This window comes from Gavialis gangeticus, unplaced genomic scaffold (genome assembly GCF_001723915.1).
Source record: "Gavialis gangeticus isolate Ggan-Ray unplaced genomic scaffold, GavGan_comp1, whole genome shotgun sequence".
Taxonomy (NCBI): domain Eukaryota; kingdom Metazoa; phylum Chordata; order Crocodylia; family Gavialidae; genus Gavialis; species Gavialis gangeticus.
Genome location: NW_017729016.1, coordinates 4987279 through 5004551, shown reverse-complemented (window position 1 = coordinate 5004551; position 17273 = coordinate 4987279). Strand labels below are relative to the sequence as shown.

The window sequence follows — 17273 nt, the reverse complement described above, 5'->3', positions numbered from 1 at the left end:
ATGGAAATCCAGCTGAACGGAGGAACGGTGGCTGACAAGGTGGACTGGGTGCGCGAGAGGCTGGAGAAGCAGGTCTCCGTGCACACGGTCTTCAGCCCGAACGAGCTGGTCGACGTCATCGGGGTGACCAAGGGGCGCGGGATGAAAGGTACGGGGCGCTCAGCATGCGGCGAGTTAGGATGGACACGCCGCGCAGGGGTGCCGCGGGGGCAGCCGTTATCTAGTGGCCAGAGGAAGACTGGAGTTACGATCCCACCGCTCACACCAATGCTCCTCGTGGCTCTGGGCAGCCTGTCTCTGCCTCAGTTTACCCTCTGTGAGACCTAGGCAGCCATATGGACTGCCAGGTATCCGCTGCTTCAGGATCTGAAGAAAGCACTTAGCACGACTGGGAATAATCGTTATCCCACCGTCTCTTGTGACTGGGGCACAGCTTCTGCTCCTCTGCCAATGAACCATGAGGGGTTGTTAGGAGGGGGCAAAAGCTCTGTGGGTGCTTGCTGGTTAGCCCCAGTGCCTGGCTCCCTCCCTGATGGTTTGCTGTTGTCAGCTGGCGATGGCTGTAGGGCTGCGGCTTCTGCTGGCCCGGAGAATGGAAGAACGGCCCAGGGTCTGGTCCCCGGAGCAAGCTTCTCCCACATGCTGCAGCCCAGCCACGGCTTGTGAGCAGCTGCCAAATTTCTGCCCTGCCAGCTCCTCACGGGGCCACGGGGCTGGGGCTCTTCTGTGTGCCTCATGGAGGAGGCCGGATCCTGGGTGAAGCCACAAGCGATGAGACAAAGACCAAAAAAGCCCCTGCCTTGCTAGCAAAGCCTGTGTGTGTGCATGTGCATGCATACGTGTGTGTGCATGCACACATGTGCATGCGTGTGTGCATGCCTACGCAGGTGTACAAGGGCAGGGGGAACACGTCACAGCCTGACGAGACTGGCAGAGTGCAAGCAGGACTTTGGTCTCCGGCTCCTCAGCCCCTGAGGGCCCCTCTCGTCCCGTCTCTCCCAGGGGTGACAAGCCGGTGGCACGCCAAGAAGCTCCCGAGGAAAACCCACAAAGGCTTACGCAAAGTTGCCTGCATTGGAGCCTGGCACCCAGCCCGGGTTGGCTACTCCATCGCCCGGGCCGGCCAGAAAGGCTACCACCATCGCACGGAGCTCAACAAGAAGGTCCGGTGCCCAGAGAGCCTGCTCCCCTCATTTAGCCTCCCTCTGCCCCTCTCTCAGTAGCACATGTGATTTCAGAGGCTTCCTCGGGCCCTGGGGTGCATATGCCTGTATCCCCCATGACTTAGGCCATGGTGGGGCTGGGCAGTCTGTCCAGAGTCTGCTCCGGGCAGCTCAGCCTCCTGTCGGTGCTCAGCGTGCCATCACTGCAACACGTGGCTTGTGACTGTGGTTTTGGGGGGAGGGCTGACCTGTGGTCCGGGCAGCTTCTGTGCAGGCTGGGGATGGGACAAGACACACAGCGGCAGAAAGCAGAGCAGCAGCTTGGTCGGGGAGCATAGGGAAGGGAGCAGAAAGTGGAGCAGCAGCTCAAGAAGCATAGGGCAGGGAGCAGAAAGCAGAGCAGCAGTTCGGGCAGTGGAAGGGGATTACAGTAGCACTTGGGGAGGGTGCAGGGCTAATTTGTGGCACGCCTGCTGAGAAGACATTAAAGCATTAACTCTCTTCCCCTCGGGCTCCCCACTAGATTTACCGCGTCGGCCGCGGGGTCCACGTAGAGGACGGCAAGGTGGTGAAGAACAATGCCTCGACCAACTACGACGTGACCGAGAAGACCGTCACGCCGCTGGTAATGGGGCTGGAGACGCAGGCAGTGCTGGGCTGGCACTGGGAGGCCACGGCTCTGCCCCCACTGCAATGCATTGCCTTGGGTTGGTCTCTTAATTGCTCCTTGGGAAGGGCTTTTTCCAGATCGTTTTCCTTTTCCACTCATGGGTCCTTGCCCCCAACTCCAACCTCCTTCCTTATCATTATATATAATATCATCTTGACTTTAGAAAGGCTTTTGATACAGTCTCCCACAGCGTTCTTGCAAGCAAGCTGAGGAAGTATGGGTTGGATGAATGGACTGTAAGGTGGATAGAAAACTGGCTGGATTGTCAGGCTTAATGGGCAGTAATCAATGATTCAATGTCTAGTTGGCAGCTGGTATCAAGTGCAGTGCCCCAGGGGTCGGTCCTGGGCCGGTTTTGTTCAATATCTTCATTAATGATCTGGAAGATGGGATGCAGTGCACCCTCAGCAAGTTTCCGGCTGAAACCAAGCTGGGGGGAGTAGTAGATATGTTGGAGGGTAGAGCTAGGATTCAGAGAGACCTCAACAAATTGGAGGATTGGGCCAAAAGACATCTCCTGAGGTTCACCGAGGACGAGTGCAAAGTCCTGCACTAGGACGGAGCAACCCCCTGCACCAGGACAGGCTGGGCAGCCGCTCTGCAGAAAGGGACCCGGGGGTGACAGTGGACAATAAGATGGATTTGAGGCCACTATGGGTTATTCTTCCCGGTGATCAGCAGACATGCCACAGAAGGTGTCACTGCCTGGGGGCTGTTGTGAACCATCCCTCTGCTCACGTCCGCAGGGAGGATTCCCTCACTACGGCGAAGTGAACAATGACTTCATCATGCTGAAGGGCTGCGTGGTGGGCACCAAGAAGCGGGTGCTGACTCTCAGGAAGGTGAGGCTGCCACTGGAGATGAGTCCACACCTTGGGGAGCAGCGGACTGTGGGAGCCCCATAAGGACGTGGCTTGGGGGCTGTTTCCCAGAAAGGCTGGTCTTCGTGACCAGACCATTCTCCTCGGCCTGACTTTCTTGGGGTCTCATCTGCCCGGCAGCTGCTTTGCCATTAATTGGAGTGGGTCTATCTGGCACAATCCCCTGCTGGGAATGGAGCTGCCTTTTGAGGTCAACATCTGCGGGTCTGGGAGGTGTTAGGGTTAGGGTAATTTGAAGGAGGCAAATTGCCCCATGAGCTGGGTCGTCACTGCTGTTCCAAGGACTGGAGATGTGGTGGCACGTGGACTCCCACCATCCTGGGTCTCTTCCCTGCAGAAGCCACCGACCAGCTGAGTGTCACTGGCTGGTGGGCATGCCTGAGAAGCTCTGCCCCAGGCAAATCTTGTATTCCTGTGTCTGGTTAAACATGAGCCTGATGCGTGTTGTCTCCCCCTCCCTCCAGTCCCTTCTGGTTCACACAAAACGCCGGGAGCTGGAAGCCGTTGAGCTGAAGTTCATCGATACCACGTCCAAGTTCGGCCACGGCTGCTTCCAGACGGCGCAGGAGAAGAGAGCGTTCATGGTGAGTGGTGTCCTGGGCTGTCTGTACAGTCCTGGCCCCGACTCTCCGCTGAGCACGTGGTCCCAATAGTAAAAGTAGCATCCAGCACTGTCTTGCTTCAGAGACAGATGTGTCAGCTCTGCCATCAGGAAGTCTGCAAAGGGGGAACACGGCAGCTGGGAAAGTATCCGTGCCAGCCAGAGCCAGGAAATGCCGTACCGTATGGTGAACCCGTTTGCACGCTCAGTGGGATGCGTTCAGCCAGCAGTTATGTTGGCAGCATCTTGCTGGACATGTGGCACCTCTCACCCTGGCAGTGAGAGGGCTTGAGTGCACCACACTCATCGCTTCTGTGTTTTTTCAAAGCATCAACATCGGCCGTGAGCCTGGGGATTTTGCAAAACCCCAAGTCAGGTCCTTTACATGTAAAACAGGGAACAAGTTTTAACCCAGCGTGCCGAGACGTTCCCCAGCTAGGTTTGCGGTGGCCCCATCACCCTGTGCTAGCGTGGTGAGCTGAAGGGGAAGCTGATGAGTTATTCAGTGGGCAGCTCTTCAGCAGGCACAGCACCACGTGTCCCCCAGACAGCAGTCCAGCTCACCACTGGTTAAACTCACACGAGCACAACTAATTTAGCTGAAGGGCAGGAGGACCAGCCACAAAACCCCATCCATGTACTGCAGGTTTAATGCTTTGGGCAAACAGATGAGCACGGTGCCTGCACTGCTCCATCTTCCCCCAGCTTGCCTGCCCCAGCAGCAAAGGTTTCTAGCCCTGGCAGGCTTCCTGCCAAGCAAACAGCTGGTTCTGGGGTGGGCTGGGGAGGCCTTGGGAAATTGAGGTTGGATGTTAGGAAAAGCTCTCTCGCGAGGAGGGTGGTGAAGCACTGGAACGAGTTACCTAGAGAGGTGGGGGAGTCTCCATCCTTGGAGGTTTTGAAGACCCAGCTCAACAAAGCCTTGGCTGGGATAATGTAGTTAGGGCTGGTCCTGCTTGGAGCAGGGGGTTGGACTAGATGTGACCTCCTGAGGTCCCTTCCAACCCAAATTTTCTACGATTCTCTCGTTTCCACTTGTTTTAGGGCCCCCAGAAGAAACACTTGGTAAAGGGGACGCAGGAAGCCCAGGAAGAGCTGTAAGGAACGTCAGCCCGTGTCCACCATCGTTGTGCAAAGACCCTTCCAATAAAGGGACTGCAAAGCCTCTGCCATCCTGCTTTCCTCCCCGGGTCACGGAGGCACTGGTTCAGAGGGGCGTTAGCAAGGCCTGGAGCCATCTCGCCAGGTGCTGATGTGGGCATTGCTGCTCTGGGGGCAGGGGGGGTCCCTGGAGCTGCCTGTGACTAGACTTAGATGCCGTTTGCATCGTGCCAGAGGCAGCCTGCAGCAGGGGACTGCTTTGCTCAGCCCTTCCCAGCCTATGCATCCTTCTTCCCCGGAGAAATCCCTGTTGGATCTAGCAAAGGGGGGCAAAGGCAGATGCTGGCACAGAGGCCTCCCACGAGGCTTGGGTCCAGCAGGACAATTGCTCTGCTGAGAAACCTGCTGTTCTTGGAGAGCAGCTGCACGGCTCCCCGAGCGGCTGGGAAAGGCTGGGCAGCGTCTCTGCCTGCTGCAGATGCACTCACTCAGCCTGTATCCACGCCTTGAAGCAAAGGCACAGGGTGGTGCTGGTCTCAGGGGAGAAAAGAGGCACCCAGGGGCTGGTGGGGCAGAGCAAGGACAATGCTAGAGTGTCAATACATGGGGTCCAGCCCCAGCACAGCCCCCAGGCCCACGATGCTGCCTGAGCTCTGGGTGCTGGGCCCCCAGCACAGCAAGAGGAATGAGGTCTCCCTGCTCTTACCTGGAGCCTAGCGTATGGGCTCTTGCTGTTCTGTGTTTTGTAGGTGTGCAGAGGGGGGCAAAGGGGGGAAATCTGGGGGCTACCACTGGCCTGCGAATGCAGGGACAGGACTTGTGGGCTCAGGAGACCCCCCCCCCGTGCTCCTGTAACTGCAGCACAGGCAGGAGGTGTGAAGAAGACAGCTGGCAAAGACCAAGGACCACGTCCAGGCCGGTGGATTGATGCAAACCTTTATTTGGCCGTGCCAGCCACCCTGCTCAGCCCCAGCACACCCATGAGGTTTGCAAAGCCCTTGGATTGCACGCAGCTTGGGGACGTCCCTGGCCAGAAGCTAATGCCATTCTTGTACGGAGGAGGCAACCATCCCGCTCCTTGCTGCCTGCTGCCCCCGGGCTCACAGTCGGATGCTCCTGCCTCTGCCCAGCCCTGACATGTGCCATGCGGCAGGAGGTTTGCGTGCACGACCCCAGGAAAAATGTCCAGAGCCAAGGGACCCACCGGAAGGAGGAGACTGGCAGGGCAGCTTCCTAGGGCTCCATTCTAGGGCAGGGGGACTACCGGCATGTTCCCAGACAGGGGACGTGTACCCCAGACAGATGCAGACAGCCTTTCACACCCACATGCTCTCTTCCAGCAGGGCATAATACTCAGCCCCACTCTGCAGGGGGCCAGGGACCAGTCACAGCTACTGGGTATTGGGAGGAGGCGAGGGAGGGGTTTTGTTTCCACTTCTTTCCTGCTTGCAATGTTCCCGACAGACTCGGGTGCTCCGTGCCAAGGCCGGTGCCGACTCGGGTCCTGGTGGCTTGGAGCTCCTGTTTCAGACCGTGCCGAGCCTGTCCTGCAGCCACGGCCCTTTCCCACCTGGCCTGGGGCTGGTGTAGGAATCCACAGGGACCCCGGAGGAGAGGAGGAGACTTCCTCTCCTGGCTGCTCAGGGTCTCCCCTCTGCTCCCTTGCCGGGTGAGAAGGCTTCTGCTCTTGCTGCACTGAGGATAGTTAAAAGGAGAGGTCCCATAGCCAGGGCGAGGCATGCTGGAAACAAGATGAAGGGATGAACCAAGAAGATCCAGGCTGGTGCCCGGCTCTGGCAGGCAGGCAGTTCCCAGCCCAGCTTAGCGGGGCCCGTCAGCGAATGCCCCACAGTCCTCTACAGCATTCGGGCTCCAAATCCACCTTTGGAGTCCGTCGTCTTGCTGTTCGCAAGCCAGGCCTCTCAGGGCCCCGTGGCGGGCGGCTGGGGGTCCATCCCAGCATGCATGATGGGCACAATGAGGTCATCCATGTTTGGCATCACCAAGATTTTCTGTGGGGGGAAGCGAGACAGACCTAAGAATCGTTGTTTGAACCAAGGAAGCGCGTCGGACGGCCTCCGGCAGGCCCTGCTGTGCCACAGGCGCCTGGCACTGGAGACCGCTCCAGGTTTCTTGGCTTCCCAAGGTGGCCCGGTCGTGGCCACGTGGGGCTCCGTAGCATCCGGCTCCGGAGAGGCTCTGCAGGTGTCACCCCCCCCACACCGCCCCAGCCAAACTCCTGGGCTGGGAGCCCCTTCCGGGGGGACCAGAGCCCAGCTGCCCCCGCCCCGGCGTACCTGGAACTCGTGCTGCAGCTTCTTCTCGATCCACTCCGTGACGTGGATGAAGGTGACTTCCCGCTCCCCCAGCTTGGGGCGGACTCGCATCTCCAGCTGGGGCGGGAGCCGGAAGCTGTACCTGGAGGGGCGAGACACCGTTACAAGCCGGGCCGTGTCCCGGAGGTGGTGGGAGGGGTGAGATGCGCTGAAGTACGCGCACGCCCATGCCCACAGCTTTCATTGCTAGCACTCCTTAGTATCGTCCTGATATTAAGGAATAAGCCGGGGCCTCTCCCCTGATGGGAGGTGTAGCCACTTGTGCGCTGGCAGCTGGGGCCTCCCAGCCACCGCCAAGTAGCAAGAGCCTCAGCTATTAGCCAGCTGGAGATTTGAACACAGAGCCTACACTGGAGAAGGGCTAGGCATTTTCCCTTATCCCCGATGCATCTCTTCTCTGAACTGGGAGAAGGGTTTGTGCCCACCTGGGGTCCCCAGCATCTCAGGCCCCTGCCCCTTGTCCGTGCCCTGCTAAGCACTGGGCTGGAAGAGCTGGGGTGCGCGGTGCAGGTGGGGACCCGGGCTCTCCTACCAGATCCGGTCCGTTGGGGGTGGAGGGACATTTACAGCCAGGGTCCCCGACAGCTCCTGGACCTCCACCGTCAGCAGCAGCGGGGTGTTGGACACCTCCTCGATCTTCTTTTTGATGAACTCGTTCTCGGTGGCTTTCTGGAAGTACTTGGACTTGGCGATCTTGTCCACGAAGCGCAGGATCTTGCGGCTGGTGCTGTTGCCCCCGACGTGGCCCAGCGGCAGGGAAGGGTGGGCTGTCGGCCTGCAGGATGGAGCCGTGCTAAGGCAGGGGACCAAGTGGAGACCCCACCTCATGCAACCTTCCCTGCACTGCTGCTTGGAGAGCCCCTTTGCTAGCCCTTCCCAGGGGGGTCCAACATACCAGCAGTAGCCAGCAGGGACAGGTGACAGAGATGCTTAGGGCCACCCAGATGGGGAGGGCAGGAGGGGTGAGATGCACTCAAGTGCATGCATGACCCAGCCCACAGCCACTCCCATTGCTAGATTTCTTTAGCATCCTCATGAGAGAGGCTGCAGCTCACCTTTGGACTCAGCAGTGCATCCATCCCCCCCCAGCTGTGGTGATGCTGATGGCCCCTGGCAGACACCCCACCCCAAGGCAAGGTCACTCTCCCCTGCTTTACCCTTCAGCGGTGGGGGGCACGATCCTCTCTCCCAGAGCGCCAGAGGGCTCTGCTGCAGGGACGTCCTCCTCGTCTGAGGAGCCAGCACTGGAGGACTCTGCATCGCTGTCAGCCAGGAGATTGACCCACGGCTTCACCCTGCCAACAAAGCAAGGGGGAGGCATGAGCCTGGGGGGGACCTGGCCTGCTGCATGGACCCCAACCCTGCACAAGCCTTTGCATAGGGCATGCCCAGGCACAGAGACCGGCAGGGCTGAGCCCTTGCATCCTGACCTCTGCTTGCTGCACAGCATGGGCTCATGCAAATCAACGCACCAGCCAGGCACTGCAGACTCACCTTTATAAACACAGCCCCAAGGCATGCTGGGACAAATGGGATTGGCTGGCTGTGGCAGCAGAGCATGCTGGGAGCAGCATATAAGCAGGGATGCGGCAAGCCCTGGTGTAGATGTTACAGGTGGGGAGGGGAGGTTTTGTGATCTAGGCTGGAAGGAGACCCACAAAGGCACTGCCAAGTCCCAGAGGGGACAGGGGTAGCGATTCTTGCAAAGAGCTGCTGAGCACAGGGAAGGGGCTTTCTTTAGGTTTAGCTTACTTTTCCTTGGGGGGATAAACAAAAAAAAAAGTTTAGCTTACTTCTTTTGGTCTTTTTGCAGAGAGTAGGGAGATGAAGCCTGGGGTGCCCAGGACAGGCTGGTCTGGGGGCTCGGGAAGGACTGGGCAAGAGGCTCTTTGGAGTCCTCTTTCCCCTGGAAGGGCTGGCGCTGATTTAGCTGCCCTGGCGGCACGAGGCAGGGAGCAGAGGCAGCGCATGCCTCTGTCCCCAGGGCGTTATAAATGGTTTCCACGTCCCCCCCCGGCAGCCTCTGGCGCAGTGATTCACAACCTTGAGATCCTTCCATGGGTGCCACGCGGGGTCGGCCCCGCTGGGTGTGCAGACACGACTTGCAAATAAACCCGGCGATTTCACATAGGAGTCCTTGGGGTTAAAAGCATGCCTACCCGCTGTGGCCTCTCTGAGCTCTTTGCAGCACAAGACTTTCTCCATTTGTTTCCTGTAGTCAAAAACCGAGTGAAAACAAAGAACTGGTGTTTTCTAAGGGGGGGTCATGAGCCTAAGGCGGGCTGCCTGGAGCCAAAAAGGTTGAGAGCCACTGCTCTAGCACTGGGGGGAGCGAGTGGATCTTTGCAGCCTCTTGGAAATGCAGGTGGGATTTAGGCACCAGTCTCTAGTAGGAGCTGATGGTGGCGGGTCTGGCAGAAGGATCCAGCCCAGTTCCCTCCAGGCTACGAAGGACCATCCCCAGCTAGTTGCCTGCGGGCAACCTTCGGTCTGATGCAGGGCGAGTGCTGAGACACGTGCTGCCTGCCTCGGGTCCTGGCTTTGGGCAGGAAAGTTGTCTAAGAGAGAATTTGGGCTGCTTATCCCCCCCTGCCCCAGTTGTAGCCTTTCCCACCCTGCTTTTTGCTTTTTCTCTACTGGGAAAAAAATCTGGTTGAATATCCAATTGATATTCAAGGAAGGAGGGGGACTCTGCTGCAGTCAGAGAGGGCAGGAGCAAACACAGGGCTCCCCCAGAGCCCTCGACCCCTCCCGCGGCGGCAAGGATGGAGATCTCCCCGGAGCTGAGGCCAAACCCAGCCGCCTTGCCTCCACCAGCTGTGCCAGTACCTGTCACCAGTGGGTGTTAGCACCCAGTCACTCTGCCCCGACGGCGCTGGTGTGACCCCCTGCTCCTTCCCTAGGTGAGGAAATGGGTGCTGCATCGGCAGGAAGGACTTGGCTGCTATTTTAAGCCCTTTGCAGAGCGATCCAGGCTTGCGTGCCTCGTTAAGACAAAACACCCTGATGGCATTGACCTAAATACGGGCGTAAGACGGGGGAGCAGTGGGAGAGCAGGTATCTCGCCGTCCCCAGAGCGGAGCTGGGGGTGAGCGATGCAGCACTTGATGCTGATCCGTGTGAACGGCGTAGATTCAAGCGCTGGGGGGGGTCAGGGGCTTGGCGCTCCCTTTCCCTGCTCGGAAATCACTGCAGAGCCGCGGCCCCTTTCCTCCTCCCCTCTCGAGCAGCAAAGCCGTGACTTGCTCGGTGAGGAAAACAGGCCCCAAAGTGACCTGCAAGGGGGGCAGTGCCCTCTCCTGGCCCCTTGGCATGCAGCCCCCACCATGGCAAGAGGTCCGGTGGTTTCGTCAAAATCCCCATCCTCTTCCATGGGAGCCCAGAGCGCGCGAGCTGGAAGGGGCCGCTCTCTGCTCCTGGACCCTGAAGTTGTGCTGCCAGGTGGCATTTCCTGTCCCCTCCTGACATCTCTGCCCGCCTGATGTCTCCTCGGGGCATCCGCCTGTGCTCTCCCTGGCTGAGCAGAGCTCGCAATCCTTCTGCCCCTGCTTTTTAATCACTCCCCGCGGCCCTCCTGTCACTCCAGCCCGTGATCTAGATGCTGTCTCTGATGATCTGTATGTCCACGCGTCAACTGGACTTTGCCCGTTCTTGCCGCATCACCTCCTTAGGACCCGGCCTTTTGTCTCCATGCATGTGCTGCCCCCTCACCCCATGCCCTGATGAGCCCTTTCCCCTCAACAGACACAGCCCCGGTCCCCACGTCTGTCCAGAGCACTGACACTCATGGATCAAACTCCAATGGGGCAGAATATTTCCCCTTCTGGGTCACGGCCCTCCTCACCCCAAAACTTGCTTGTATTTCATTAGCTGGTCAGTCCATGCCCTGCCCGCAGCCCAAAACTGGCACAGGGATGCCCAGCAACGCCTGGGAGCTGCACGGGATGCCCAGCAATGCCTGGGCGCTGCAAGTTAGCGACGGTAGGAGGTGAGAGCGCTTGCAGCTGCAGACAGAAAGCTTTGCTCTGATCCCCCCCCCGGCTGAAAGCGGGAAGCGGTTTCTGTTTTGACCACTGAGGGATGATTAAGTGGTAGCCAGCCGGCGGCTGACTCCAAGCATAAGCCGGGCAGGACAATAAGCCGGGGCGTGTGCGGCTTAGCGGCTGGTTATGACACGGATCTCCCCGTTCCTGCTGCAGCTTCTCTTCCTAGGATCGGGTTCCCAGCTGCTTCTGCCTGGTTCAGACAAATGGAGGGTGCTGGGCACAGATGGCCCAATCCCACCCTCCAAACAGGGGGTCCTTCCTGCTGGCCCAGTGCTGGCTGGCCCCGCCATTCCTCCCCTCGGCCTCGGGTTATCGGCTCGTCTCCAGGACACTCCCTCCGGCAAGAAGGCAGCGTGACGAGAGCGGGGGGCTGATCCCGCTCGGTGGTGCCAGGCCGCCTGCCCAACAGGTCAGGGGAGCCCGCCTGGATGGGAAAGCCGTGCAGGGTCCTCGAGCTCTGGGTGAGACCAGGGCACTCGCGAGAGGAGCCACGAGCCCGACAGAAACTCATTGCAGCAGTGGGGCTTGACACCACAGGTGGGGTTGGGCACCCAGAGCCCCTTGATACCCCGGCCTGCACCCCGGCAGCTCCCTGCAGTGCCCCTGCGTGCAGGGTGAGCACCCCTGATGGGGGCTGGGATCTTACCGCTCCCCGCCGGGGTCCGCCTGCCCGCTCTCCTCGGCCAGCGCCTCCTTCCCCAGCTTGCACAGGTTCATCTTGGTCTCCAGGGTCATCTGCAAGGACCCGCTGTAGGTGACTTCCAGATCCACCCAGAGCCCTGCGGAGAGGAGGGGGCACGCGTGACCGCAGGGCTGGGGTCGGGGGGAGCAGGGTGCACTGCCGAAACCTGCCGGCATGGGCCAGGAGGGGCTGCGGGGCCAGGGAGGGAAGCCCCGTGTGGCCTAGAGGCACGAGTGCCACCCTGTGCCTCAGTTTCCCTCCACTGCGGCACAGGGATCTGTGAAGTGCCGGGGGGAGCTGGGGAGGCACAGCGCTACTGAGGAGCTGTAATCTCCTCTGCCTCCAGCCTCCCCCAGATCCGCTGCCTACTCCTAGCTGATTCACCCCTCAGCTGCTCTGCCAGCAGCGATGACGCCAGCCTGCCATGACGCAGGTTTAGACCATGGGCCCCTTTCTCCAGACCACAATCTACCTCCTGCTGAACCTGTAGCCTTGGGGTGCTTTGTCAGGGGCTGTGGACTCCCCCCTGCTCGGCCACCCCCCACCCTGCCGATGCAAGTGCCAGGGACTCTGCCACAGACCCTCCGCGTGGCCTCGGGCAGGTCCCTCAACCCTGCAGGGCCCCAGTTCTTCTGTGAAACTGGGAATGATAAAACAGTTCCCCGTGGGACTCTAGCTTGAAGGCTGCGAGAGAAGCTGGGGGTGCCACGCTCATTCAGGGTCCCCGTTCCTGCGTGGCACAGATGGGGAAATTCACCCGGTCCCCGGGGCGCCCGTGGCGGGGATGTGGACCAGATGGCAGCGCGGTGACCGCTGAGAGCAGCTTTGTCCCTCTCTCCCGTGTCCCCGCACCTGCCTCTTCTCGAGGTCAGTGCCCGGCTGCACCCGCCTGCCCCTGCCGGCTCCGGCACGGGTTGTGGAGGGGGCTGGAAGCAGGTGAGGGAGCACGACTGGGGGGGTGAGCAGCCCCCTCGCCCTCTGGAGAGACGAGCAGGACACATGGACAGCAGCGTGCATGGACTCGTTAGCACGACTGAATCTGACACCAGTGAACATATCGTTATTACAGCCCACTGGTAGTCAATGAATGCCAGGGGGTGGGGAGCTCCCCGAGGGGGGGTTAATGGAGACAACGGGGGTCCAATGCAGAAGGGGGGCATTAAGGAGTGAATTTCTGGGCCTCGCTTCCAGGGTGTGACCTCCGCGCCCTAGTTTTGACCCAGGCAAGGAGCCCTCCCCGCAGGGCCGCACATCTGGGGGTCTCATGCACAGCTGTGGTACAAGCGCGGGGGCCGCAGGAAGGGCATGGCAGGACCCCTTACCTCGGCGGTCGATGGTGGGGTTGGCAGCACTGAGAACCAGGGGGATGGACGTCCCCATGTCCAGCTCGGTGAGCGCCAGCTCATTCATGAAGTACGGGAGCTACGAGGGAGCAAACGCAAGGTGGAGGTGATTGCAATCGGACTTCCACCAAAATGCGGCCGGGAAGCTGGTTCTCACTGCTCAGAGCAGGACCTGTGGCAAGCATTATTCCAGGTACAAATAATACCCGAGGCCAGGGCCCAGCCTGACCGCTGTTGGGCTTTCCTAGCCCTGAGCCGTGTGTGTGTCAGGGGGCTCAGTTCTGCTCACTTCAGGCCGGTGCTTGTCTTTAAACCAAAACCCCCGCCTCTGTCCGGCCGGACCAGAGTCACTGCACTGCCCCAGGGGCAGTTCCCGATTAACTTTAAATTAAAACCAGGCAACGCATAAACAATGGACAGACTTGGAGCAGACGGAAGATGCAAAGTGACATCCGGACAAGGGCTCGGAGCACCTCCGGCCATGTCCCCAGGCAAGGACACACTGCTAAGCTCAGGGCTCCCTGTCCTGTCCTTGCTGTGCAGCTTAGAGGGTCCCAGCACTCACAAGGTTGGCACGAGGCCTCCCCAGAAGCATCCTACTCTGCATCTTCCCTAGCGAGCCCTTATCCTTATCCTTGGAGCCATTGCCATCAGGTTTCATAGCAATGCAAGAGTTGAGAAAGTGTGTATGGGTGCTGGCTCATAGAACTGCAGATCCATCGTCCAAGATGGACTGTAGGTAAAGGGCCAGATCCTCTTCCCACTGAAACCACCAACAAAACTCCACTGAGAGTGTGGGGAAACCCCCCCCCCCGGCTCTTACGGTACCAAAGGCCGTGGGGTGGATGCATCACGCAAGAATCGCTGTGCTAGGCCCGGCTTTCCCTTCGGGCGCTTGTCCACGTGACGCTCGAGACAAGGGAGACCCCCAAGGCTCAGCTCTCTCACCTTGATTTTGCTGAGCTTCTTCTGGATCTTGTTGGACACCTGGTCCACCCAGTACTTCTCTCGCAGGAAATCCCAGAAAATGCGGCCAACCAGGGCATTCATCCAGGCCATGTAGCTCTCGCTGCTGCCATCCACGTCCCCAGGGAACTGAGGGCAAGCGAGAGACAACAAATGCTAGTGAGCAGCTAAGAGAAATCAGGATCAGGGAGGGATCAGGAAACGCCTCGCAGGTCGAAGCAGCTGGCGGTAGCAGTGTGCATGCCACAGGCTATATTTAGGGCGGGCGGTGAAACGCAGGCATGCGGGGCCCTGGCCCCGTCTACGGCCAATCAAACCGGAGCAGGGCAAGACACTGCTGTCCGGCAGCACAACACCCGCTCTGCCCCGCTGTTGCTGTATGGTGCCAAGCACAGAGCCCGAAGAGCCAGGCCCAGAGGAGCTGAGTCCTGCGCCTATGGCGAGCGAGCCACGTCCCCGCCGAGGGAGGGAGCGCGAGCTGGGGTGCGGGCGGAGAAGACCCGTGAAACCCATTGCCTGGTGCTGCTACCCTGTGAAACCTGGGACAAGGCGCTTGGTTGTGTTGTGCCTCAGTTTCCCCGACTGTAAGTTGGAGAGGAACACGGCTCCTTCTCTTTCCTGAAGCGCGGCGTGATGAAAGCTAAGGTGGCAGCAAACTGAGGGTGTTTTATATTTACCAGGCAACACTGGCATGGTGGGCGGCACAAGCCCCAAGGCTGAAGGCCCGGGGCGGGCAGTAAACAGGCAGTGAGGAATCCAGCTGGGAAGAGTGATTTCACTACGTCTCCCCCAAAAAGGGCACGCGGCTGCTCTGAGTGCCCCCGGCCAGCCTGATGGACCTGCCTGTTAGCAGGGCTCCCAGACTCTTGTGTGCACACAGCATTGGACACGGGAGCAGGCCAGGACTGACTGGATAAAGCAGAAAAGGACCCGGGGGTGACAGCGGACAAAAAGGTGAAGATGAGCCAGCAGCGCGCCCGTGGTGCCAAGAAGGGTACCGGCATCCTGGGCTGCATGGGTAGGAGCATTGCCAGCAGACTGAGTGATTAATCTGTTATACTTTGCACTGGGGAGGCCACATCTGGAGTCCGGTGTCCAGCTGTGGGCCCCCACTGCAGAAAGGATGTGGGCACATTGGAGAGAGTCCAGCGGAGGGGAACAGGAATGGTTTGGGGGCTGCTGAGGGAAATGGGCTGATTTAGTCTGCAGAAGAGAAGACCGAGGGGGGTTGAATAGCCGCCTTCAGCTCCCTGCCGGGGGGCTGCAAAGAGGACGGAGCTGGGCTGGTCTCTTGCTGACATGGGGCTGCAGAGCGGGTCTCCTCCATACATGAAGGTGTCTGGGGAGTCCGCGCCCAGGCCGGCGGGCTGGCAAATGCCGCCACGTCTGCCGCTCAGAGGCCGTGGCTTTCTGGAAGCGGGGAGCTGTCGGCCTGCCTCACCTTCCTGGGGGTCGGGCTGCCCACGGAGCTGGTGCAGGGGCTCGGGAGGGGGCTGGGCCCCACGTCCGGCTGCACCAGGCGAGACATGTAGGCACTGTAATCCAGGAGCAGCTTCTGCCGGATGGTCCCAACGACATCCTTGGGCTTCAGCAGGGAAGGGATGTCCTCCGTGCTGCTCCGGCTGCTGCCATTGCTGCTGACCCCTTTCCCTGAAGGGCTGGAGAGCGGCTCTGGCCCAAGCCCTGGAAAAGAGAAAGAGCTGGTGTCAGCGCAGGCGGCAGCCGGGATTTACAGAGCAGGAGAGCTCGGGGGCAGCTCATACAGGAGGAGGAGCAGGATACCGGAGAGTCACCCTTCCCTCTCAAAGCACTGGTCTCCACCTGCTCTGTCGAGCCATTTCCTTTGTGCAGACAGGGAAACTGAGGCACAGAGTGGTGCGGGAGCTCATTTGCAAGCCAGAGCCTGGCTTAGACTTCAGCAAGTCCTGGAGGCACAGTATTTTAACAGTGTTAATGTTCCCCTAATCCAGCTATCCTTTCTTCTGCTGTCTTGTAGTCCCTCCTGATAACGTAGCTCCTACTTGACAGCCCTGCAGACTGTTTTGAACTCTAGGTAAAAACATTAACAACTCACGTGAGCATTAGCTCAGGTGTGGAAATAACTTTCAGTAAAGTACTGGATGTACCGGCAAGATGCTCAAGAAAGCTCGATCTCGATTTAGGGATCTGAAGAGACAGGCGTTTCACTCTAATGATGACAGGGCTAAAGAAACAACGTTTTTTGATTGCTTTTGCCTCATGTGTTCCGTTTTTTTTTAACACATAATGTCTGGTATCGTAAATGAATGCACGTTCCAATAAAGTTAGATTTGTTTTTCCTTCCATCATACACTGGATAATAAGGCTGGATAATAGCCTGGATAATGCCCTGAGCTCCTGGCACGTTTGCAAAGCTTCTAATTCCTGTTGATCTGGAGAAAAACGTGAGCCATGCTCTATGCAACGGTGCACCTCACCATCTGCACCCCCCTTTTCAAAATCCTAGATCTACCCATGGTGAGGTTTGCCATCAGGGACCAAGCATGCGCCCAGCCTGCATCCACTGCCGCCTGGCACCTGCCTGAGCACACGGCACCCGTTTCTGAGCGCAGCATCTCATGCACAGGCAGATTCGGTATCTGCTGATAACCCGTCACGTGAAACGGCAGCAAATCTGCTCCTGCAGAGCAGCTGCAGCACCTAAATCCATCTCTTGACCTGTGTGCAGAGCCAGACCGACTGCTGCCACAAGCCCCTTGTCCTGCCCCTGCCAGCCCCCGCTCCCAGCAAACAGCACGAGCCCCCCAGGCCTGCCTCGCTCCAGCTGTGCTTGCAGAGGTGCAAAAGGAGCTGCGGTGGGTGGAAGGTTTTACCTGATCGGACTTCGCTGCCGCTGGGGCTTTGCACCTCCTTGCAGGAGGCTGCCGCAAGATGCTGGAACCACTCCTCCTTGTCCCTTCCTGTCCTCCCAAAGAGATAGAGGGTCCTTTCCCTGGGGTCCCCGGGAGGCTTTGTAGCTGCATCTGGGCCTGGCACTGCAGCTCTTCGCAGGCCTTCCTCTCTCCGGAGGACTGCGTCGGGCTCGCCGGCGCCTCTGAGATCCAGGCCGTCGTGCTCTGGGAAGAGGATGCAGATGGGATACTTCTTGTTCCACATCCGCTTCCGAGCCAGGCCCGGCGGGAAGAGAAAGACCTGCAACACCGAGGCGACCAGTTAGACGGAGCCTCCCCACGGGGACCCCAGCTTGCTCTGTTGGCCACGGGGCTGTGCATAGAGATGGCGCTACGTGTCCATCCCGTGGCTTATCTAGCTATGTGGACTCTTTTTGCAAGGGAATTCCTCTTTGGAGAACCGAAACGCTGAAGGGAGGATCGCCCTGCCCCTGCTCAGCCTGTGCCAGCTGCTCTCCGTGATGCTACCGGAGCCCCCGTGTCCAGGCCTTACCGTGGCATTGCTCATGTCGTAGCTGCGGTGGCTGACGAAGGCCACGTCGAGCAGCTCTTCG

General features: G+C 59.4%; 2 protein-coding genes across 2 annotated transcripts in view; one reads left to right on the top strand and one right to left on the bottom strand.

Annotated features, from left to right (window-relative positions):
* Nucleotides 1–4482, top strand: part of RPL3L (ribosomal protein L3 like) — a 31553-nt gene extending 27071 nt beyond the window's left edge. The window contains exons 6-10 of the mRNA XM_019512725.1: nt 1003–1163; nt 1687–1788; nt 2580–2675; nt 3179–3298; nt 4360–4482. Coding sequence (XP_019368270.1) covers nt 1003–1163; nt 1687–1788; nt 2580–2675; nt 3179–3298; nt 4360–4416 — 536 coding nt within the window. The 3' untranslated portion in view covers nt 4417–4482. The remainder of the gene's footprint in view (nt 1–1002; nt 1164–1686; nt 1789–2579; nt 2676–3178; nt 3299–4359) is intronic.
* Nucleotides 4483–5338: 856 nt separating this feature from the next.
* LOC109294391 (testis-expressed sequence 2 protein-like) overlaps nt 5339–17273 on the bottom strand; it is a 19176-nt gene continuing 7241 nt past the window's right edge. The window contains exons 3-11 of the mRNA XM_019512724.1: nt 16642–16960; nt 15231–15472; nt 13772–13918; nt 12803–12902; nt 11445–11577; nt 7910–8047; nt 7285–7527; nt 6714–6834; nt 5339–6428 (exon numbers count right to left, since the gene is read on the bottom strand). Coding sequence (XP_019368269.1) covers nt 6339–6428; nt 6714–6834; nt 7285–7527; nt 7910–8047; nt 11445–11577; nt 12803–12902; nt 13772–13918; nt 15231–15472; nt 16642–16960 — 1533 coding nt within the window. The 3' untranslated portion in view covers nt 5339–6338. The remainder of the gene's footprint in view (nt 6429–6713; nt 6835–7284; nt 7528–7909; nt 8048–11444; nt 11578–12802; nt 12903–13771; nt 13919–15230; nt 15473–16641; nt 16961–17273) is intronic.